Source organism: Mesoplodon bidens, assembly GCF_964165515.1.
Source record: "Mesoplodon bidens genome assembly, chromosome: 1".
Taxonomy (NCBI): Eukaryota; Metazoa; Chordata; class Mammalia; order Artiodactyla; family Ziphiidae; genus Mesoplodon; species Mesoplodon bidens.
In genome coordinates this window covers 48,960,757-48,985,119 of record NC_138176.1, presented here as the reverse complement: position 1 = coordinate 48,985,119, position 24,363 = coordinate 48,960,757, and the positions used below count along the sequence as shown (strand labels likewise).

The 24,363-nt window shown below is 41.0% G+C and overlaps 1 protein-coding gene across 1 annotated transcript in view; it reads left to right on the top strand.

The window, feature by feature from the left end:
• WDFY4 (WDFY family member 4) overlaps nt 1-24,363 on the top strand; it is a 276,626-nt gene that overhangs the window by 54,171 nt on the left and 198,092 nt on the right. The window contains exon 13 of the mRNA XM_081247758.1: nt 18,000-18,093. Within this exon, the coding sequence (XP_081103884.1) occupies nt 18,000-18,093 (94 nt within the window). The remainder of the gene's footprint in view (nt 1-17,999; nt 18,094-24,363) is intronic.

The window sequence follows — 24,363 nt, the reverse complement described above, 5'->3', positions numbered from 1 at the left end:
CTTTTTCTGCCTCTATTGAGATGCTCATATGATTTGTATCCTTTTTTTGTTTATGTGATGTATCATATTGATTGATTTGCAAATGTTGACTCACCCTTGCATCCTTAGAATAACTCCCACTTGATCATGGTGTATGATCCTTTTAATGTATTGTTGTATTTGGTTTGCTAATATTTTGTTGAGAATTTTTGCATCTATGTTCATCAGAGACATTGGCCTATAATTTTCTTTTTTTGTGTTGTTCTTGTCTGGTTTTGGTATCAGGGTAGTGCTGGCCTCATAAAGTGTGTTAGGAAGCATTCCCTTGTCTTCAATTTTTTGGAAGAGTTTGAGATTCTTCTTTGAATGGTAGAATTCACCACTGAATTTGTCTGGTCCTGGACTTCTGTTTTTTGTGATATTTTTTATTACTGTTTCAATCTCCTTACTAGTGATCAGTTTATTCAGATTTTCTGTTTCTTCATGAATCAGTCTTGGAAAGTTGTGTGGTTCTAAGATTTTATCCATTTCTTGTAGGTTGTCCAATTTGTTGGTGTGTAGCAGTTCTGAGTACTCTCTTAAAATCCTTTGTATTTCTGTGATATCTGTTGTAACTTCTTTTTTGTTTCTGATTTTATTTATTTGAGCCTTCTCTCTCTTTATCTTAGTGAATCTAGCTAAAAGTTTGTCAATTTTGTTTATCTTTTCTAAGAACCATGTCTTAGTTTCATACTATTGTCTTTTTAGTCTCTATTTCATTTATTTCCATTATGGTTGTTATTATTGCCTTCCTTCTACTGACTTTGGGCTTTGTTTGTTTTTCTTTTTCTAGTTCATTTAGGTGTAAGTTTAGATTGTTTTTTGAGATTTTTCTTATTTCTTGAGGTAGGACTGTGTTGCTGTAAACTTCCCTCTTAGAACTGCTTTTACTGCATCACACAGATTTTGATACCGCGTATTTGTGGTTTTTCCAGCTTTCTTCTTGTAGTCGATTTCTAGTTTCATACAGATGTAATTGGAAAAGATGCTTGATATGATTTCATTCTTCTTAAATTTATTGAAATCTGTGTCCCAACATATGGTCTATCCTTGAGAATTGCCATGTGCACCTGAAAAGAATGTGTATTCTGCTGATTTTGGATGGAATGTTCTGTATTCATTTAAGTCCATCTGCTCTAATGTTTCACTTAAGGCCCGTGTTTCCTTGTTGAATTTCTGTCTGAGTAATCTATCCATTGATGAAAGTGGGGTATTAAAGTCCCCTACTATTATTGTGTTGCTGTCAATTTCTCCCTTTAGGTTTGTTAAAATTGCTTTATATATTCTGGTGTTCCTACATTAGGTGCAAATACATTAATAGTTGTTTGATGATGTCTGCTTGATGGATTATTCCCTTTATATAATGTCCATCTTTGTCTCTTGTTATCTTTTTTGGCTTGAAGGCTATTTTGTCTGATATGAGTATGGCTACACCTGTGTTTTTTTTTTTCTTTTTTTGGCTGCAATTTGCTTAGAGTATCATTTTCCATATCTTTACTTCTAGCCTATATTTGTCTTTAGAGCCGAGATGAGTCTCCTGGAGACAGCATATAGTTGGGTCTTGTTTTTTAATCTGTTCAGCCACTCTGTGTCTTTTGATTGGTGAATTCAATCCATTTACATTTAGGGTGATTATTGGTACTGCCATTTTATCTTTTGTTTTCTGGTTGCTCTGTATTTTCATTGTTTCTTTTTTCTTGATTTTCTGTCATTTTAATTTGGTGGTTTTATATGATATTTTTCTAAGTTTCCTCTTTTTTATGTTTCATTTCTCTGCTCTAGATTTTAGTTTTGTGGTTACCATGAGGTTTGTATAAATTGTCTCATAGATTACATAGTTCTTTTTCTGCTGAAAGCATCTCATCTTCATTTGCCTGTACAGATTTTGTCCTTGTCTTCTTCCCCTTTTATGTTTGTTGCCACAAATTATCCCTTTTTATGTTGTGAGTTTATTACCAAATTGAAGTAGCTATAGTTGCTTTTAATGCTTTTTCCCCCCTTTAACCTTTATGCTGTAATTGTTTAACAACTTATTCTGGTGAAGAGTTACAATTTTCTGATTCTGTCTGTTTATTACCTACTCAAAGTGTTTTGTACTTTTGCCTTTTTGTTTCAGGAAGAGCTCCTTTCAACATTTCTTATAAGGCAGGTCTAGTAGTGATGAATTCCCTCAGCTTTTGTTTGTCTGGGAAAGACTTTATTTCTTCTTCATATCTGAAGGATAACTTTGCTGGGTAGAGTATTCTTGGTTGACAGTTTTTATCTTTCAATGTTTTGAGTATGTCATTTCACTCTCTCCTGGTCTATAGAGTTTCTGCTGAGGAATCTGCTGATAGCCTAATGGGGTAACTTGTAGGTTACTGTCTTTTTTTTTTTCTGATTGTCTTTAAAATTCTTTATCATTGACTTTTGAGTTTTAATATAATGTGTCTTGGAGAAGATCTTTTTGTATTGAGATAACTGGGTGTTCTGTTAGTTTTGTGGACTTGTATATCCAGTTTCTTCCCAGGTTTGGAAAGTTCTCAGCTGTTGTTTCTTTAAATAAGCTCTCTTCTCCTTCTGGGATACCCATTATCCTTATGTTGCCTTTTCTAATCAAGTTGGATAGTTCTTGTAGAGCTTCTTTATTAAAAAATCTTATTTCTCTCTCTTCTTCTACCTGAATCATTTCTAGATTTCTAACTTCGAGCTCACTCATTCTCTCTTCCATATGGTCTGCTCTATTTCCAGTGCTTTCTAATCCATTCTTTATCTCATTTATTGAGTTCTCCAGCTCCAGAATTTCCATTTAGTTCTCTTTTGGAGTTTCAGTCTCTTTGGTAAAGTATTCCTCTGTTTATTAATTTTACTCTTAAGCTCATTGAACTGCTTTTCTGAGTTTTCTTGTAGCTAATTGAATTTCTTCATGACAGCTATTTTGAATTCTCTATCAGTTAGATCACAATCTTCTGTGACTTTAGGTTTTACAGAGTTGTTATTTTCTTTTTGTGATACTGTGTTTTCATGGTCCTTAATGAGTTGTTCCTCTGCCGGTGCATTTGAAGGAGCAAACTCCTTTCTTATTTAGATAAAGTTTTTTTACTTTGATTCTAACAGTTCAAGTTCTTAATTAAAGGCCTTTCTCTTTGTTTTTCAGTAGGTGGTGCTATAGCCCAAGTTTTTGTTTCTCTTGAGTGGCCTCCGGCTCTATTCGAGAACTAGCATTTTCCACCCTCCGGCACCTCTGCCAGAGGTGTCTCTGGTGTCCTCATTGCCACTGCTTATGCCTTGCTGCTGCCAGTGTTGCTGCTGTCACTGGTATTTCCGCCGGGGACACTGGGATGGCAGGCACCTCTACCATGTCTGGGGACACCTGGGTCACGGACACTGCTGCCACAGTGGGGAAGGGGAGAAGCCAGGGTCATGGGCACCTTGGCTGCCTCCAGGATTGTTGGGTTGGTGGGTGCTGCTGTCATTGGTAGGAGTGGCGGAGGCTGGAGTTGCGGGTGCTGCTTTGGCTGGAGGGACCAGGGTCATGGGTCCTGCCACCACTGCTGTCCGGCTCCCTGTGGCTATGGGTGCCATTGTGGCTGGGAGGCCTAGGTCTCATGTGCCACCTCTGTTGCTGCTACCAGGTTCCCTGGGGCTGCAGACTCAGCCGCTGTGGCCAGGGGCCAGGATCCCAGCACTGCCTCTGCTAGTCCCTGGTTCTGCCTCCTCTGTGTGTCCCAATTCACCCACCTTCAGATGTACAGATGTATGGATCTCTCCAGCATCCTGCTGTGTTGGGCAGAGGAAGCTTTCTGGAGTTAGGAATGTTTCACTAGTTGTAGACTGAAGGGGAGAGACAAAGGGAGCTTTTCACACCATAATGGTGTTGATGTCACCTCTGCAAAGATTTATTTTTGTGAGAATAAATTTCAATTTATTCTTGCATGATTCATAGTAAGTTATTTTTCAAGTTTATTGTTCTCATTTCACCTGTTTTAATTTATTGGCATAAGACCATTCACAATATCCTTTTAACTTTTTATTCCTAACACTATCATTTGTGTATTCTTTCTCTTTTGCCTGCAGCACCCCAGCGTTCTTGGCAGAGGTTAATTTATTAGTGTGTCTGTGAACCAGTGTTCAGCTTTTCCTGTCTCATACATGGATTTTCTTTTTCTTTTTTTGTTCTTATTATTTCCTTCCACTTTCTTTGGATTTATTCTAGTATTCTTTTTCTTAATTTAATTGTTACGAGACCAATTTTAAGTCCTCTTTTAAAATATAGATTTCCTTTTAACTATTACTTTAGTTCCATCACACAAGTTTTATTATGTCAAATTTTCAATATAATTTACTGCTAAGTATTTTCTAATTTCCCTTATGACTTACAGGTTTACTCTTGAATCTTATTTGAATTATAAATTTCCAAAGTTAGAGTATTTTTGATCATCTTTTTGTTATTGACTTCTAACTTTGTCATCTTGAAACAAAGTGGACTATATGATGCTAATCCTTTGAAATTAGTTGAGCTTGACTTTGTGTCCCCAATGTGGTAAATTTTCATAAATATTCCTGGGTGCTTGAAAATAATACACATTTCCCAATTGTTAGGTTCAATGCTCTATTTATGTCCTCTAGATGAAATTTGTCAATTGTTCAAATTTTAAGATTGTTGACATATCAGCTACTAAGATATGTTAAATATCTTTCATTATAATGGTAGCTTTGTCAATATCTGTTAATTTTTTAAAAATAAATTTATTTATTTATTTATTTATTTTTGGCTGCGTTGGGTCTTCATTGCTGTGCCTCGACTTTCTCTAGTTGCAGAGAGCAGGGGCTACTCTTTGTTGCATTGTGCGGGCTTCTCATTGCGGTGGCTTCTCTTATTGTGGAGCATGGGCTCTAGGCGTGCAGGCTTCAGTAGTTGTGGCGCATGGGCTCATTAGTTGTGGCTTGCAGGCTCTAGAGCACAGGCTCAGTAGTTGGGGCACATGGGCTTATTTGCTTCGCGGCATGTGGGATCTTCCTGGACCAGGGATTGAATCCATGTCCCCTGCATTGGCAGGCGGATACTTAACCACTGCAGCACCAGGGAAGTCCCAATATCTGTTAGCTTTTGCCTTACATATATCTGAGCCTATTAGAATCACAGACATTTATAATTTTTCCATCATCTAGAGGTATCAAAGTTTTTATCATTATATGATGACCTTCTTAATCTCCATTAGAACATAACAACTTTATCTAATAATAATAAGGCTACACCAGTGTTCTTTTGGTTAGTATGTGCCTGAATTATTTTTTATTCTTTAAGCTTTCTGTGTCCTCATGCTTTAGGTATTTTTCCTGTAAACAGTAAAGAGCTATTTTATTTTAATGTGTATTTTAAACTGAAGTTTCCTTGTTTCTTTGTGTGGTTGATGATTTTTAATTGTGAGTCTTGCTCCAAGATTTTCCTTTTCCCAGACTCCATGCAGCCCATCCTTATTCTGGCCATCCTGCCTTTCTGCAGACACAGCAGTGCCTCAGTGAGGCTGCAGCTGCCCTTTGTAGCTAGGCCTTGGTCAGATTCCAGGCCCTTCTCTTCTTGCTTTGTCTTGGGAGAATTCTCTTTCTGAGGTCCCCTGATCTCTCTATTCCAGGGGCAGAGGGTTCTCTGAGGAGGCCTTTGTCTTGGCCATCTGGACAGCATGCAGCTTAACTTAGGATCTCAGTGTTGAACCTTGTTCTACTTATCCTACCAGCTTTTAGAGGGCAGGGAAGTATTTGTCAGCATCAAAAACATTTAGTAAGTGGTATTAGGTGATGAAAAGCAATAGTCACTTGTTGAATGTCTCTGGGGACTGAGCACCAATGACTTATTTTCATTTAATTCCCTCTCAAATTCTAGCATTTTACCAATAAAGAAATGGAGGCTGAGAAAGGATAAGAAACATGGTTGAAAGTTAACACCTAGTAAGTGATAGAGCAAAACTCTGAACTCAGGTCTACCTCCAAAGCCTCTGTGTGTGCTTCTGAGTATCTGTATGTGTGTGTATGTGTGGTGTGTGTATGTGTGTGTGTGTATTTGTCCTGCTTTTTTCTGGATGCTTCCACAGTAATAGTGATGATTTGCTTGTTCTGCCACAATAGACTGAAGTTTAAGGTTTGGGCTCTAACTTGTAGATGGCATCAGGCCTGATTCTTTACAGATAACTCCTGTGTCAAATGTCATCCTGGTTTCACAATGAGTAATTTTTAAATGTACAAGAATCAGATTTCATAAATAGAGCAGTTTTTTGGTCTTTAAAAGAAATACATCAACCTTGACCTTCCCTAATGGTTAGAAAAGGAGAAGTGAAACCCCAGCCTCTCCTGAGAGTGTCTGTGGGGTGAAGGACAAGGCAGTGGGCTGGGCATGGTGGACAGGATGCTCATCCATGCCCACCACTGACACGTGGCAGCCCCTTGGGCAAGCAACTTGGCTTAGACCTGTCCATACACAGTGGGCTGTGGTCTCCAGAAGGAAGACAGAGGCTGTGGGCCTTAGACTCAGGCCTGTGTGCTCTACACCTTAGTGTTCCTTGGGCCTTTTACTTTATCTCACTGAGCTTTGATTTCCCAATTCAAATGCGGGGATAATAAGAGTATCCACATTGAGGGGTGTTGTGAGGTGAGGACTGGAGATGATAATGGTGTTAGTTAGTTAGATAATGGTCACAGCTGCCGTTTACTGAGCACTTGTGTGCCAGATGCTGTGCTTTGCTTTCACAAGCATTAGGTAATCTATGTAACTACGATTAAGTAGCATTTTTCACAAAATAGAAGATATGTATTATATAAATCCCAAAATATATAATGAGATTCCCAAGATACAGAATATTTAATCTCTATGAAAAGTAATACACACACCACCTCCTTCACAGCACGTGTGACACACACACACCCCATGCACAGAGCATACACACACACACACACGCGTGCACACACACTCTCTCTCTCTCTCTCTACAGTGGAGCTCAATAAATGGCAGCTGTGGTTGTGATTAATCATGCAGACCTTCTCTGGTATTTACCAGATCCTGCTACCTGGGAAGGATGTCATCCTTCTAGGCCAGCCAATCCACAGTGTGGGTCTGGAGAAGGTGGAGAGGGCAGCGGGTCAAGTATTTTTTTTTATTAATTAATTAATTTATTTATTTTTGGCTGTGTTGGCTCTTCATTGCTGCTCACGGGCTTTCTCTAGTTGCTGCGAGCAGGGGCTACTCTTCACTGCGGTGCGTGGGCTTCTCATTGCTGTGGCTTCTCATGTTGCAGAGCATGGGCTCTAGGTGCGCAGGCTTCAGTACTTGTGGCTCACAGGCCCAGTAGTTGTGGCTTGCAGGCTCTAGAGCGCAGGCTCAGTAGTAGTAGCGCACGGGCTTAGTTGTTCCTCAGCATGTGGGATCTTCCCAGACCAAGGCTCGAACCCATGTTCCCTGCATTGGCGGCAGATTCTTAACCACTGTGCCACCAGGGAAGTCCCTCAAGCATTTTTTTTAATCATGGAAGGATATTGAATATTGTCAGATGTTTTTTTCTATATCAGTTTAGGTGATTGTTTGGTTTTTTTCCTTTGTTTATTAATGTGGTGTATTGCGTTGATTGGGTTTTTTTATGTTGAACCACTCTTGCATTCCTGGGATCTTAATCATGGTATATAATCCTTTAAATATGCTGTTGGATTTGGCTTGCTAGTTTTTGTTGAGGATTTTTGCATGTATACTGATGAGGGATATTGGTCTCTTCTTTTCTTTGTGTGGCTTTAGTATCAGAGTAATAATACAGGCTTCCTTGCTGTTCCCTGAACATGCCAGACATACTCCCGCTCTGGGGGCTTTTGCGCTGGCTATTCCCTTTGCTTAAAATGCTTTTCCCCTGGATATCTGCATCCCTTTTTTCAAGTCCACCCAAATGTTACCTTTTCAGACAAGCCCACCCTGCCGCCCCAATTAAAATTGTAAATTGTTTCCTTCTTACACCCTAACGCTCTTGATTCTTCCTCTGCTTTAATTTTTTTTTGCAGTAATATTTATCACCTTTCTTCATAATATGTAATTTGCTTATTATTCTATTACATTAATATACTATGTTATAATAGTATATGATATATATTATACAATACTATATATAGTATAGTGTAAATTATATAACAACAATAATTTTTATTATTTATAACTTACCTATTTATTGTGTTTACCTTTACTGTCTCTACCCTTCTTCTCACATATCAGGTATGGGTTTTACTTTGTTTAGTTTATAGATGTATCCAAAATGCCAGGAAAATACTTAGGTCAATAAATATTTGTTCAGTTGAATTGGATAAATTAACACCAAATGTTAGAAGCACCCCTGGCACCTTAGCCATTCTTCAGGGCTGGTGGTGCCAAGAGCAGTCTCACTGTGGGTGGGAAATTCAGTGTTAGAGGCAGGATGTTTGAAAATCAACTGTTTGTGATTTGGGATCAGTCTCGTGACTTTTTCTTTCTTTCTTATTACTATTTTTCCAATTAACATACAGTAAAAGTCCCTTTCTTGGTGTAGAGTTCTTTGGGGTTTAATTCATGTGCAGAGTCATGTGACCATCACCACAATCAGGATACAGGACAAACACCCCCTCAAATAGTTCCTGAATGTTGTCCCTTCACAATGAAACCCTTTCTCAATTCCTAAACCCAGGCACCACTGCTCTATTCCTACAGTTTTGTCTTTGTCAGAATAACATATAAATGCAAGTACAAATGTGTAGTCTTTTGAGGCTAGCTTTTTCAACTCAGCATAAGGCCTTTGAAATCCATCCAATTTGTTGTATCAGTAGTTCATACATTTTTATTGCTGAGTAGTATTCCATTGTACAGATGCAAATATTTTCTCCCAGTCTATGGTTTGTCTTTTTACTTTTAAAGTGTCATTCGCAGATTGAAATTTAATGATAAGTTTGCCTATATTTACAAAAAATCCTGCTGGGATTTTGATTGGAATTGCATTGTATCTATAGATGAATTTGGGGAGAATTGAAACCTTAACTTTATTGAGTCTTCCAATCCATAAACATAGAATGTTTTTCCATTTGTATATTCAATAGATCTATGATTTTTTTAAAAAAATTAAAGGTCTATAGTAGTCAACATACAGAGCCAGCACATTTTTTATTAGATTTATACTTATGTGTTTAATCTTTTCTGGAGCACTATTTTAAAAGGTATTTTAAATATTTCGTTTCCCAATTGTTTACTTCTAGTATATAGGAATATGATTAATTTCTATATGTAACTGTGTATCCAGAGATCATGCTAATTCACGTATTAGTTCTAGGAGTTTTTTTTTTTTTTGATAGATTGCTTGAGATTTTCTATGTAGACAATCATGTTGTCTGTGAATAGTGACAGTTTTATACATTCCTTTCCAATCTGTTGTTCCAGCGTGATGTTGAATAGGAATGGTGAGAGGGGACATCCTTGCCTTGTTCTTAATCTTGAAGAAAAACTCTTCACTCTTTCGCCATCAAATATTATATTAGCTATGGGGGTTTTTTTGGTAGATGTCCATTATCAGGTTATGGATGATTACTTCTGTGTCTATTTTACCCAGAGTTTTTTTTATCATGAACAGATGTGGAATTTTAAAAATGCTTTATCTGCATATAATCATGTTTTTTCCTTCTTTTTTTAGTTTAATAATATGATGGTTTACACTGGCTGATTTTTGTTTTGTTTTTTTAGCCCTTAATTTTTTAAATTGTGTTTTCCATATCTGAAATATCTTTTTCTTCTTTTTTTTGAATTTTATTTTATTATTTTTAAACAAGGGGTTCTTATGAGTTATCTATTTTATACATATTAGTGTATATATGTCAATCCCGATGTCTCAATTCATACCACCACCACCACCACCAACCCCGCCGCTTTCCCTCCTTGGTGTCCATAAGTTTGTTCTCTACATCTGTGTCTCTATTTCTGCCTTTCAGACCAGTTCATCTGTACCATTTTTCTAGATTCCACATATATGCGTTAATATACAATATTTGTTTTTCCCTTCTAACTTACTTCACTCTGTATGACAGTCTCTAGGTCCATCCACGTCTTTACAAATGACCCAATTTCATTCCTTTTTATGGCTGAGAATATTCCATTGTATATATGTACTACATCTTCTTTATCCATTCATCTGTCGATAGGCATTTAGGTTGCTTCCATGACCTAGCTATTGTAAAGAGTGCTGCAGTGAACATTGGGGTGCATGTGTCTTTTTGAATTATGGTCTTCTCTGGGTATGTGCCCATTAGTGGGATTGCTGGATCATATGGTAATTCTATTTTTAGTTTTTTTAAGGAACCTCCATACTGTTCTCCATAGTAGCTGTATCAATTTACATTCCCACCAGCAGTGCAAAAGAGTTCCCTTTTCTCCACACCCTCTCCAGCATTTGTTGTTTGTAGATTTTTTGATGATGGCCATTTTGACTGGTATGAGGTGATACCTTATTGCAGTTTTGATTTACATTTCTCTAATGATTAGTGATGTTGAGCATCCTTTCATGTGTTTGTTGGCAGTCTGTATATCTTCTTTGGAGAAATGTGTATTTAGGTCTTCTGCCCATTTTTTGACTGGGTTGTTTGTTTTTTTGATATTGAGCTGCATAAGCTGCTTGTATATTTTGGAGATTAATCCTTTGTCAGTTGCTTCATTTGCAAATATTTTCTCCCATTCTGAGGGTTGTCTTTTTGTCTGGTTTGTGGTTTCCTTTGCTGTGCAAAAGCTTTTAAGTTTCACTAGGTCCCATTTGTTTTATTTTTGTTTTTATTTCCATTTCTCTAGGAGGTGGGTCAAAAAGGATCTTGCTGTGATTTATGTCATAGAGTGTTCTGCCTATGTTTTCCTCTAAGAGTCCTACAGTGTCTGGCCTTACATTTAGGTCTTTAATCCATTTTGAGTTTATTTTTGTGTATGGTGTTAGGCAGTGTTCTAATTTCCTTCTTTTACATGTAACCGTCCAGTTTTCCCAGCACCACTTATTGAAGAGACTGTCTTTTCTCCATTGTATATCCTTGCCTCCTTTGTCATAGATTAGTTGACCATAGGTGTGTGAGTTTATCTCTGGGCTTTCTATCCTGTTCCATTGATCTGTATTTCTGTTTTTGTGCCAGTACCATACTGTCTTGATTACTGTAGCTTTGTAGTATAGTCTGAAGTCAGGGAGTCTGATTCCTCCAGCTCCAGTTTTTTCCCTCAAGATTGCTTTGGCTATTCAGGGTCTTTTTTGTCTCCATACAAATTTTAAGATTTTTTGTTTTAGCTCTGTAAAAAATGCCATTGGTAATTTGATAGGGATTGCATTGAATCTGTAGATTGCTTTGGGTAGTATAGTCATTTTGGCAATATTGATTCTTCTAATCCAAGAACATGGTATATTGCTCCACCTGTTTGTGTCATCTTTGATTTTTTTCATCAGTGTCTTACAGTTTTCTGAGTACAGGTCTTTTATTTCCTTAGGTAGCTTTATTCCTAGGTATTTTATTCTTTTTGTTGCAGTGGTGAATGGGATTGTTTCCTTAATTTCTCTTTCTGATCTTTCATTGGTAATATATAGGAATGTAAGAGATTTCTGTGCATTAATTTTGTATCCTGCAACTTTACCAAATTCATTGGTTAGTTCTAATAGTTTTCTGGTGGCATCTTTAGGATTCTGTATGTATAGTATCACGTCATCTGCAAACAGTGAGAGTTTTACTTCTTCTTTTCCAATTTGGATTCCTTTTATTTCTTTTTCTTCTCTGATTGCCATGGCTAGGACTTCCAGAACTATGTTGAATAATAGTGGTGAGAGTGGACATCCTTGTCTTGTTCCTGATCTTAGAGGAAATGCTTTCAGTTTTTCACCATTGAGAATGATGTTTGCTGTGTGTTTGTCATATATGGCCTATATTATGTTGAGGTAGTTTCCCTCTATGCCCACTTTCTGGAGAGTTTTTTATCATAAATGGATGTTGAATTTTGTCAAAAGCTTTTTATGCATCTATTCAGATGGTCATATGTTTTTTTTATTTGTTTGTTTGTTTTTTGCGGTACGCAGGCGTCTCACTGTTGTGGCCTCCCCTGTTGCGGAGCACAGGCTCTGGATGCACAGGCTCAGCGGCCATGGCTCATGGTCCTAGCCACTCCGTGGCATGTGGGATCTTCCCAGACTGGGGCACGAACCCATGTCCCCTGCATTGGCAGGCGGACTCTCAACCACTGCGCCACCAGGGAAGCCTGATCATATGGTTTTTATTCTTCAATTTGTTACTATGGTGTATCACATTGATTGATTTGCGTATATTGAAGAATTCTTGCATCCCTGGGATAAATCCCACTTGATCATGCTGTATGACCCTTTTAATGTGCTATTGGATTCTGTTTGTTAGTATTTTGTTGAGGATTTTTGCAACTATATTCATCAGTGATACTGGTCTCTAATTTTCTTTTTTTGTAGTATCTTTGTCTGGTTTTGGTATCAGTGTGATGGTGGCCTCATAGAATGAGTTTGGGAGTGTTCCTTCCTCTGCAATTTTTTTGGAAGAGTTTGAGATGGTTGGGTGTTAGCTCTTCTCTAAATGTTTGATAGAATTCACCTGAAGCCACCTGGTGCTGGACTTTTGTTTGTTGAGAGATTTTTAATCACAGTTTCAATTTCATTACTTGTAATTGGTCTGTTCATATTTCCTATTTCTTCCTGGTTCAGTCTTGGAAGGTTATATCTTTCTAAGAATTTGTCCATTTATTCCAGGTTGTCTATTTTATTGGCATAGAGTTGCTTGTAGTAGTCTCTTGTGATGCTTTATATTTCTGTGGTGTCTGTTGTAACTTTTCCTTTTTCATATCTAATTTTATTGATTTGGGTCCTCTCCCTCTTTTTCTTGATGATCTGGCTAATGGTTTATCAATTTTGTTTATCTTCTCAAAGAACCAGCTTTTAGTTTTATTAATCTTTGCTATTGTTTTCTTTGTTTCTATTTCATTTACTTCTGCTCTGACCTTTATGATTTCTTTCCTTCTACTAACTTTGGGTTTTGTTTCTTCTTCTTCCTCTATTTCCTTTAGGTGTAAGGTTAGATTGTTTATTTGAGATTTTTCTTGTTTCTTGAAGTAGGATTGTATTGCTATAAACTTTCCTCTTAGAACTGCTTTTGCTGCATCCCATAGGTTTGGGATCATTGTGTTTTCATTGTCATTTGTCTCTAGGTATTTTTGATTTCCTCTTTGATTTATTCAGTGATCTCTTGGTTATTTAGTAATGTATTGTTTAGCCTCCATGTGTTTGTGTTTTTTACACTTTTTCCGTGTAATTTATTTCTAATCTCATAGCGTTGTGGTTGGAAAAGAAGCTAGATATGATTTCACTTTTCTAAAATTTACCAAGGCTTGATTTGTGACCCAAGATGTGATCTGTCCTGGAGAATGTTCCATGTGCACTTGAGAAGAAAGTGTAATCTGCTGTTTTTGGATGGAATGTCCTATAACTATCAATTAAATCTATCTGGTCTATTGTGTCATTTAAAGTTTGTGTTTCCTTATTAATTTTCAGTCTGGATGATCTGTCCATTGGTGTTAGTGAGGTGTTAAAGTCCCCCACTCTTATTGTGTTACTGTCCATTTCCTCTTTTATAGCTGTTAGCATTTGCCTTATGTATTGAGGTGCTCCTGTGTTGGGTGCATATGTAATTGTTATGTCTTCTTCTTGGATTGATCCCTTGATCATTATGTAGTGTCCTTCCTTGACTCATGTAACATTCTTTATTTTAAAGCCTATTTTATCTGATATGAGTATTGCTACTCCAGCTTTCTTTTGATTTCCATTTTCAAGGAATACCTTTTTCCATCCCCTCACTTTCAGGACACTTTCAGTGTCCCTAGGTCTGAAGTGGGTCTCTTCTAGACAACATATATATGGGTCTTGTTTTTGTATCCATTCAGCGAGCCTGTGTCTTTTGGTTGGAGCATTTAACCCATTCACATTTAAGGTAATTATCAATATGTATGTTCCTGTTACCATTTTCTTAATTGTTATGGGTTTGTTTTTGTAGGTCCTTTTCTTCTCTTGTGCTTCCCACTTAGAGAAATTCCTTTAGCATTTATTGTAGAGCTGGTTTGGTCGTTCTGAATTCTCTTAGCTTTTGCTTTTCTGTAATGTTTTTGATTTTTCCATTGAATCTGAAAGAGATCGTTGCTGGGTAGAGTAATCTTGGTTTTAGCTTCTTCCCTTGAATCACTTTAAATATATCATGCCACTCCCTTCTGGCTTGTAGAGTTTCTGCTGAGAAATCAGCTGTTAACCTTATGGGAGTTCCCTTGTATGTTATTTGTCATTTTTCTCTTGTTGCTTTTAATAATTTTCTTTGTGTTTAATTTTTGTCTATTTGATTACTATGTTTCTTGGGGTGTTTCTCCTTGGGTTTATCCTGCCTGGGACTCTCTGTGATTCCTGGACTTGGGTGGCTATTTCCTTTCCTATGTTAGGGAAGTTTTCAACTATTCAAAAACTTCCCCGGGTCCTTTCTCTCTCTCTTCTCCTCCTGGGACCCCTATAATGCAAATGTTGTTGTGTTTAATGTTGTCCCAGAGGTCTCTTAGGCTGTCTTCATTTCTTTTCTCTTTTTTTTTCTTTACTCTGCTCTGTGGCAGTGAATTCCACTGTTCTGTCTTCCAGGTCACTTATGTGTTCTTCTGTCTCAGTTATTCTGCTGTTGATTCCTTCTAGTGTATTTTTCATTTTGGTTATTGTATTGTTCATCTCTGTTTGTTCTTTAATTCTTCTTGGTGTTTGTCCTTTAATTCTTCTAGGTCTCTGTTAAACATTTCTTGCATCTTCTTGATCTGTGCCTCCATTCTGTTTCTGAGGTCCTGGATCATCTTCACTATCATTATTCTGAATTCTTTTGCTGGAAGGTTGCCTATCTCCACTTCATTTAGTTGTTTTTCTGGCGTTTTATGGTGTTCCTTCATCTTGTACATAGTCCTCTGCCTTTTCATTTTGTCTCTTTCTGTGACTGTGGTTTTCCTTCCACAGGCTGCAGGATTGTAATTTTTCTTGCTTCTGCTATCTGCCCTCTGGTGGATGAGGCTATCTAAGAGGATTGTGCAAGCTTCCTGATGAGAGGGACTGGTGGTGGGTCGAGCTGGGTGTTGCTCTGGTGGGCAGAGCTCAGTAAAAGTTTAATCTGCTTGTTTGATGATGGGTGGGGCTGAGTTCCCTCCCTGTTGGTTGTTTGGCCTGAGGTGACCCAGCACTGGAGGCTACAGGCTCTTTGGTGGGGCTAATGGTGGACTCTGGGGGCGCTCATGGAGTAGTTCCCAGAGCTTCTGCTGCCAGTGTCCTTGTCCCCACGGTGAGCCACAGACACCTCCCGCCTCTGCAGGAGACCCTCCAACACTGGCTGGTAGGTCTGGTTCAGTCTCCAATGGGGTCACTGCTCCTTCCCCCTAGGTCCTGATGCGCACACTACTTTGTGTGTGCCCCCCAAGAGTGGAGTCTCTGTTTCCCCCAGTCCTGTTGAAGTCCTGCAATCAAATCCCGCTAGCCTTCAAAGTCTGATTCTCTGGGAATTCCTCCTCCTGTTGCCAGACCCCCAGGTTGGGAAGCCTGACATGGAGCTCAGAACCTTCACTCCAGTGGGTGGACTTCTGTGTTATAACTGTTCTCCAGTTTGTGAGTCACCCACCCAGCAGTTATGGGATTTGATTTTATTGTGATTGCGCCCCTCCTGCCATCTCACTGCAGCTTCTTCTTTGACTCTGGATGTGGGGTATCTTTTTTTTGGTGAGTTCCAGTGTCTTCCTGTTGATGACTGTTCAACAGTTAGTTGTGATTCCGTTGCTCTCACAAGAGGGAGTGAGCACACGTCCTTCTACTCTGCCATCTTGAACGAATTTTCTAGTCCTTAATTTTATTATTTATTTATTTATTGGCTGCATTGGGTCTTCGTTGCTGCACACAGGCTTTCTCTAGTTGTGGCAAGTAGGGGCTACTCTTCATTGCGGTGCACGGGCTTCTCATTGTGGTGGCTTCTCCTTGTTGTGGAGCATGGGCTCTAGGTATGTGGGCCTCAGTAGTTTTGGCTCGCAGGCTCTAGAGTGCAGGCTCAGTAGTTGTGGCACACAGGCTTAGTTGCTCCACGGCATGTGGTATCTTCCCAGACCAGGGCTCGAACCCGAGTCCCCTGCATTGGCAGGCAGATTTTTAACCACTGTGCCACCAGGGAAGTCCCTGCATTGGCTGATATTTGAATAGTGAACCAGACTTGCATTTGTGGGATAAGACAAATTGGCCATAGTGCCTTATTTATTTTATATGTAGTTATATTTGATTTCCAGTAGTTTATTGAGGATTTTTGTACCTATTTTTCTAAGAGATGTTAGCAGGTAGTTTTCTTTTCTTATACTGGCTTTGTCTGCTTTTGATATCAGAGTAATTCTGGTCTCATAAAATGCATTGGGAAGTGTTCTATATTTTGAAAGAAGTTGTATAGAATTGGTGTTATTTATATTTTAAATGTATGGTAGAATTCACCAGTGGAAACATCTGGGGCTGGAGTTTTCTTTGTGGAAAGGTTTTAAACTACATATTCAGTCTTTGTGATAGCTATAAACTGTCCTGGTTATTTATTTCTTCTTGCTTACTTTTGGTAGTTTGTGGCTTTGAGGGAACTGGTCCGTTTTATCTAAGCTGCCAGATTTGTGTGCACAGAGTTATTTGTAGTATTTTCTTATCCTTTCTGTGGGGTGTGTAGTGGTATTCTCTCTTTCATTTCTGATGTTGGTAATTTGTGTCTTTTTCTGTCTTTGCTAGCTTAGTGAGTGGTTTTTCAATTTTTAAAACTTTTTCAAACTTCTTCCTGAGCAGTTCTCAAAGTCTTTGGAATGTGGTTTAGGGTCAGATCCACATGTGTGCAGCTCAGAATTGAGCTCAGAGGTTGATACACAACTTAGTGGTTTCACTTTCGTAAGTCTCCTCCTCTTCATCATCTTCCCAACACTTTCTGGCTCTGGGGTCCCTTCCTTCTCCTCTGTCTAGAAAGCTGGAGCTTTAGTTTCTCTGCTCTGCCATGCACTTCCCACGATTGCATCTGTCTCTGGGGCCAAGCAGGGAGAGGAAAAAGAGAGACAAAAACATTGGGCATTTTGCCCGACTCTTGGGACCAGAGTTCCTCTGGTCAGAGAGAAGGGTTCCCCTCCCTGAGAATTTCAGATGCCTGCCTGGTCACTGCTGCTGCTGTGCAGTTTCTTGGAGGCTGAGGTGAGAAAGAATGGAGAAACTCAACAAAGAAAATTCCAGGGATTTTCCTCCATGCTCTGGGCCCTGTTGGAGCCTCTTTCCCCACTCCTTAGACTAGAAATAGAGCTTCCTCTTGGAGGCTGTGTCTGTTCTGTCCACACGTGGTGCACGGTTCTTACTCCTTATAAGCCCATTCCGGGAGATGCTGGAGGGGGAAGCCCCAGGAAACACGTTACCAGTTGCATGGTGCTTTGGGTTTGGTTTCCTGCTTTGCTACCATTTACTTTTCAGGGTTCTCAGAGAGCTGCTCATGGGTTCTATCTGGGTTTTTAGTTTAATTCAGTGGGTAGGACAGAGTAGAGTGTGCTTACACCATCTTGAAGGGATCTAGACATGGTCCTTTGTGTGTTTGCTATAAAATGAGAGCTTCTCCACCTCCCACATATCTGGAGAGAGGGTAGAGGCCCAGGGAACTAACTTCCATTAAGCATCTGCTCTGTGCTGGACGCTGTGCCTTAGTGCACAGTGGCATTATTCTATGACTCTACGCGGAAAGTATGGCATTGTTAGCTCCATTGTGCAGTTGGGGGAAGTTAGGCTCAGATTAATTAGTTCAAGATCATATAATTAAGTGGTAGGCTGTGGTTATGTATCATGGTCTGTCTTAGAAAGATCCAGAAAGTTCTGTGGAAAGCAGAAGAGAAGGCTTCAGTCTGATGTCCTGCTTCCCTCGCTCTGCAGGACGGATGGAGGTGATGCTGTGATCATGCACCCTGGGGTCCTGTGCATCCTGGTGAGGCTGCTGCCTCAGTTGTACCACGAAGATCACCCTCAGGTACGTATTGTGAACCCATGAGTTTGTCTTTTTCACGTGACTGATCTTTTAAGCTCCTCTGGCCAGAGACTCCCTTTCCCTTTTTGCCTTTGCCTCCAGTCCCCTGTATGAACAGAGCCTCCTTCATGAAGTGCCTCCCACAGGGGAGTATCCGTGGGTCTGAGACCCTTGATTGAGTTCTACCTACCCTTCCATGGCCACTCGAAACAGATTGCTCCTGTTGGTGACGTGACCTTCTGAAAACAACAGCCAAACAAAAACTGAATGAAATGATTTACCTTCATGAGGCAAGTCCCATATAAGTGCTACATATAGTGCTGGGCATTGGTGGGACCAGAAGTCCCCTGCTCCCCAGTAAGTTACCCATTGCTTGGATATTGGCTGTGACCCTGGCTCGGCGCTCTATGTAGGACATGCAGGGCTAACAGGATGAGAACTGAGCACTGTCCAAGGAGCCCACATCTGTGGTGGGGACTGGGAGGTGCTGGTGGGGCAGACAGACTAAGTAAATAAGCTCACAAATGAATATACAATTACAAATTGTCACAAGTGATATTAAGGGAAAACATGGGTGCTGACAGAGAATAATGGGAATGGAAGTGGAGGGGGAAGACCTAATTAAATCTAATTTAGACGAAGGTGTGGATGTCAGGGAAGCCGTCTCTTTGATGGTGACATTTAAGCAGAGCCCTGAAAGATGAGTAGCAATTAAGCAGGTGGGAAGGAGCCTGCTGCAGGTGTCTGGGGTGGGAGCAAAGCGGGAGCGCTGGAAGTGTGCCCGGTGGGGCAGGCGGAGGAAGGCTGCCGCCCTGACAAGCTGTGGGGTTTTATCCCAAGGGCAACACGAAGTCTCTCTCAAGTGAATGGAGGGGGACATGATCAGGTTTTTGTATTAAAAATCTCTCTTGTTGCATGGAGGGTGGCCTGGGAATGGGGCTGTGTGGAAGAGAATGGGGACAGCAGTTAGGAAGCCATGTCCACAGTCTGGTAACACATGGTGGTAGCTTGATTATGGTGGCGTCTGTGGGAAAGTGTGTAGAGCAAGGAGTCAAGAGACCTATTGGGAGTAGAATCAAGGCCCTGAGATGAACGGGGTGCAGGAAGCGGGAAGAGGGGGGAGTCAAGGTGGCTCTTAGCTCCTGTCCTGGCAGCACTGACGGCCCCACTGCAGTGAGGCACGCTTGTACCGGTGAAAGCAACAGAACGAGGCAGATTCTCAGGAAGTGCTCTCAATTTAGAGAATATGTTCTCTAGAGGTTCTGAGAAAGAAACTTGAAGTTGAGGAAGACCTGGAAAATATGCTCTTGAATTAGCCGCAGATGAAAGGAAATTACTTGAATTGAGCAGCTACCATGTACCAGGCACGGTGCCACACCCTTTCACTGATTCTTTACCCTCATAGATGTTTGGTGGGGAGTATCATTGTTTCCATTTTAGCCAGTGGGGAAACTGAGTCTCAGACAATGTACATGCCTTTTAAGGATTCTGAGTTGGTGGACCTGGTATTAAATGTGGTCCTACCCGGTGGCAGTTCTTATGGTCTTTCCCCTGCACAGCAGTGGCTTCTATAGGAGAATGGGGACTCACGGGGGTGCGGGTCCAGCTTTGTTTTGTCCTGGAGTTAAAAAGGAGGTGATATGTTTTAAGAAGAAATGGTGACTACAGTTGACCCTTGAACAACATGGGGGTTAAGGGTGCTGACCCTCACACAGTGTACTACTCTCTCTGCCTCAAAAACAAAGGAGATGATACATGACTCACCCAAGGACAAGAAGGTGAAAAAGTTTGGATAGAATCAGGACTCAAATGCTAGTTTTGATTCCACATATTGTGATCTCTAATTGAACATAAACTTTTCCCTACACTCAGGTAAAGATCTGTAAAATGAAAATACAGGTCTTATATTTATTTTTTAAAAATCCATGCATAAGTGGACCTGTGCAGTTTAAACCTGTGTTGTTCAAGGGTCAACTCTAGGGGTGTTATTAATCATTGAAAATGACAATGGCTTAGTAAAAATATTGCAAATCCTCTGAAATCAGTGAGAAGTGAAGTGGAGGAGCAAAAGCCTTGATGTGTAGGGAAGGGGCTGTTTTACTTAGGAAATTCTGTAGAACTAGGTACAGGAGTTAAAACAGGGCTAACTCAATGCCACGTCTGCATGTCTCTTTGTAACTGGAATCCTTTATCTGGTTCCTGATCCTCTGCTGGAAAGTGATGATAAAGTGATTATCATACCAATGAGTAGGGATGCATCTAATAGTGAAATGGAATGCACTTTATATCTTTCAACATTTATGGAACTGCAGTAGCCTGGGCTAAAATGGGTTTGATTGCTCCTTTCGTTATCTATCGCTGTATTACAAAGTGCTGCCAAGTTAGCAATAATGGTCTCGTTCTTTCTCGTGGTTCTGTGGGTCAGGAGTTTAGACGGGCACTGCAGGGACAGCTTCTGTCTGCTCCACATGGTATCAGCTGGGCACCAAGATGGGTTCTCCACTCACAGAGCTGGCACCTCACAAGCTGGCTCAAATAGTGAGAGGCTCCTAGGCTGGCCCAACTGGGTCAGATGTGTGGGGCCTTGGTAGGGCCTGGCTTCTCCTCCATGTAGCCCTCACCATCTGGCTTCTACCTGTATACCGCCACCTGGATTCTCTAGCAGGCCACATAGCAGCTCAGGGCTCCCAAAAGCACAAAAACAGAAGATGCCGAGCCTTTTGGAGGCTTTTGCCTGGAACAAGCCAGCATTACTTCCATGGCATTCTGTTGGTCAGAGTGAGTCACAGGTTCAGCTTAGACTCAACGAGAAGGGACCTATGTCTCCTTTACTGATGTGAGGGGTGGCTTGTGTGTACAGGAGAGGGGGAATTGTTGGGGGCCATCTTTAAAGACCAGCCACCACACTTGCCTTAGGCATCTAACTGACGGATAAAATTATTTGACCCCTAAATCAAATGTCTTCGAGTCATTTGGTTATCTAAAGCCTGGGACCTCACTTTCTTTACCTTAGTATTCACGACAGGTTCTGCCTGGAGCATATTGGAAACTAATACACGTTGAGCGTTACTTCTATTCCAGGAACATTAATCAGTGTTCATAACAGCTCATTAAAATGAGAATCTCCCCATTTTGCAGGTGCTTGAAGCTCAGGAGAGTTGTGTAACTTCCTAAAATCATGGAGGTGTTGAGGGGAGATCTAAAGCTCACTCCCACCAGGCTCAAGGTCAAGACGTGTTTGATGAATAGATCTCTCATCTCTGCAGCTCTTGCAGGATGCAAGGTCATGCATCTTGGCGTTGCACACTTTTCCAGGGGCTGTCACCTTATTGTGAGGAAGCCTGGCTTCCTTAGCTGTATTTCATACCCTGCAATGCGCTTGCAGTGAGAACAGCCAAGCCAGTGGTTTGGGTGGTCTTAGCAGTCAAACGGTTGCTGATAAACACGTGGTGCAGCACTCCACCATGAGAATGACTGACGAAGTGATGCAGGGCAGACAGTGGCCTGTCCTTCCGCTTCCTAGTGCATGAAGACTCTGTGGATGAGCCCCAGTTTCAGATAAACACCATGAGTTGTCACATCAGTGTGTGGGGAGGAACTTTCCCTCATCCTGTGATGGTAATTGGTCAAATTAAGTATGCAAATGAGGCTTCCACTTGGTAGGCTACTTTTTCTCTCTTCAGGTCACAATAAGTAATTTAGGAAAAGTCTAACTCTCAGGCACTCTCTCTCAAATATGCAAATGAAATGTAGTGGTACATCTCAGAAATTTTCTGCAGATGCCAAATCAGCAGCTATTAAAAGTTGGGTAATTACACTAATTAACTTCTGAAAGGGGGGGGCCGTGGGAAACCTCATAACAACAAACAGAATAGTAAATCAAATGAGAAATGAGAACTGAGACACACACAAGAAAATGCTGAAATGAAACTGACAGAAGGACGGCAGGTTTTGGGGCAGAGAAAGCAGCTGGAAGTTTCAGTAGATGGCAGTGTTACTAAAAAGATGGAGGGGCTTCCCTGGTGGTGCAGTGGTTGAGAGTCCGCCTGCTGATGCAGGGGACACGGGTTCGTGCCCTGGTCCGGGAAGATCCCACGTGCCGCGGAGCGGCTGGGCCCGTGAGCCATGGCCACTGAGCCTGTGCGTCCGGAGCCTGTGCTCCGCAATGGGAGAGGCCACAACAGTGAGAGGCCCGTGTACCACAAAAAAAAAAAAAAAAAAAAAAAAGATGGACTGTGAGTTCCCACTCATCTCCCTTTAGGTGGGCCTGGTGATTCCCAGCATCCCTATACTCTTACCCACTTGACATCCCTCAGATACTCTTCCTGCCTTATGGATGAGAAATTAATAGCTTTCCAAGGTACAGATGTCCTTTTAGAAGCAACAACTTAACTACTTACATGGGTTGTCTGGTTTATTTCTAATTGTGGCCACATTAAATTTGTTCTGTTCATGACCAAGAGGGGGTTTTTCCCTCTGCAAAATGCTAGCAGTGCGAGCTGCTCTTGGAGACAAATAATCCAGCTGACTTTTTTTCCTCTTGTATCATCGCCAGTATTAAAATTGGACTATAGGAGTTTTATTGTGAATGTTGCTGTACTAAGCACAAGGCAAAAGTGGAGTCCAGCTCAGTTCTATTGGAGCTGAATTGGCCCCTGGAAGAAGTAACTAATTGAGAAGAAAGGCCTTTCTCTTTCTTTCTGGCATGCTCAGCAGCCATGAGGAGCTTGCTGTAGGGACGTGGCTCTGGGCTAGACCTCTGACCAGTAGTGGAGGGCTCTCTTGTCCCAGCACCACTGCACTTCCGTTCATGTCTTAGCAGAGGGTTATTTGCTCTGTGCATGACAATAGGAACTCAGAGGGTGGGAAGTCAGATCCACTTTCACAGAGGTGGAACTCAGCCTGTGTTGGGGCCACCAATGTGATGTGTTTACTTTTATGAATAATTACGCAGCACCTACTAGGTGCCACTGGGGATTCAGAGACCAATGTCACAGTAACACACAGTCTGAGTTTGAGGGTGGGTACTCAGACGAGTGGAGAAGATAGTTAGATATTCTAACTGTAACAAAGGTTTTCCCACAGGGCCTTGGGGCAGAGGGGAGAGAAAGCCACACAGAGATGGGGACACTGGGCCTTGGGGCAGAGGGGAGAGAAAGCCACACAGAGATGGGGACACTGGAGCTAGACTTTAAAGAAGAGACCTGTCTATGCCAGATCAGGCAGAGGAGGGTGGGACAAGACACTCAGACAACAGAGAGAGGCACACGTGAAGATGCCCATGTGGGGACTTCAAATAGTTCAGTTGGGCGAGGATAGACCATGCGGGTAGAAAGGCAGTAAATGGGGCAGGAGAAGTAGGTTGAAGCCACATCATGAGGGGCCTTGAGTACCGTACATAGGCAGTTGGATTTTATTGGATTACCATCCTTTGCCATTGTTGTCATCATCATCACTGCTGTGTTTAATGAGCACCCACTATATGAGGCTCTGAAGATGACAGATTTTGGTCAAATCTCTCTGCCACTTAACAGAACCATGGGAAATTATCTAACTTCCACGACCCTTACTTTTCTTTGCTGTAGTATGGGGAGAATAATATCATCTTCCTTCTGGCATTATTGTGAGGATCAATTGGAGCAACGCAGGAGCACTTAACATGGCAAGCAGAACATACAAGGCACCATGGGAAACACTTGCTGACTGGTGTAGCTACTGCTATTAGTTGCCAAAACTTTACAAGCATTTTATCATTTGATCTTCATAATAACCTTGCAAGGTAGACATCAGTATTCCCACTTCACAGATGAGGACTTGAAACTTGTAGCACTTAAGTGACAGAGTTAACATCATCGCTAGGTGGGGGATGTGCCTGATGGGAGGCTCCAGGACCTTCTGCCACTGCACCAAGTTGCCTTCCCTGTAGGGAGGTGGTAGCCATGGGTGGGAGGCAGTTGGAAAGCAAGGAAGGACATGATCAGACCTGGGCATTAGAGAGACTGTTGTCTATCATCAGTGTGCACCTCCCCTCACTGTTGGGTGTGTTCCAGATTCTACTGCAATGGAAGCCTCCCACACAGTATGATGGGACAGAAAGAAGATCAGGCTTGGGCTGCATCTGTCAACTGATTTGCACCTCAATTTGGAAAGGGTGCCATTTTCTGGAATTAGCCTGTATTTCAAACACATTGAACTAATCATGTGGGTTTCAAATAGCTAAAAAGTATCAACAGCATTAATAGCCCTGGATAGCATTGTGTAAGGGCAAGCTAT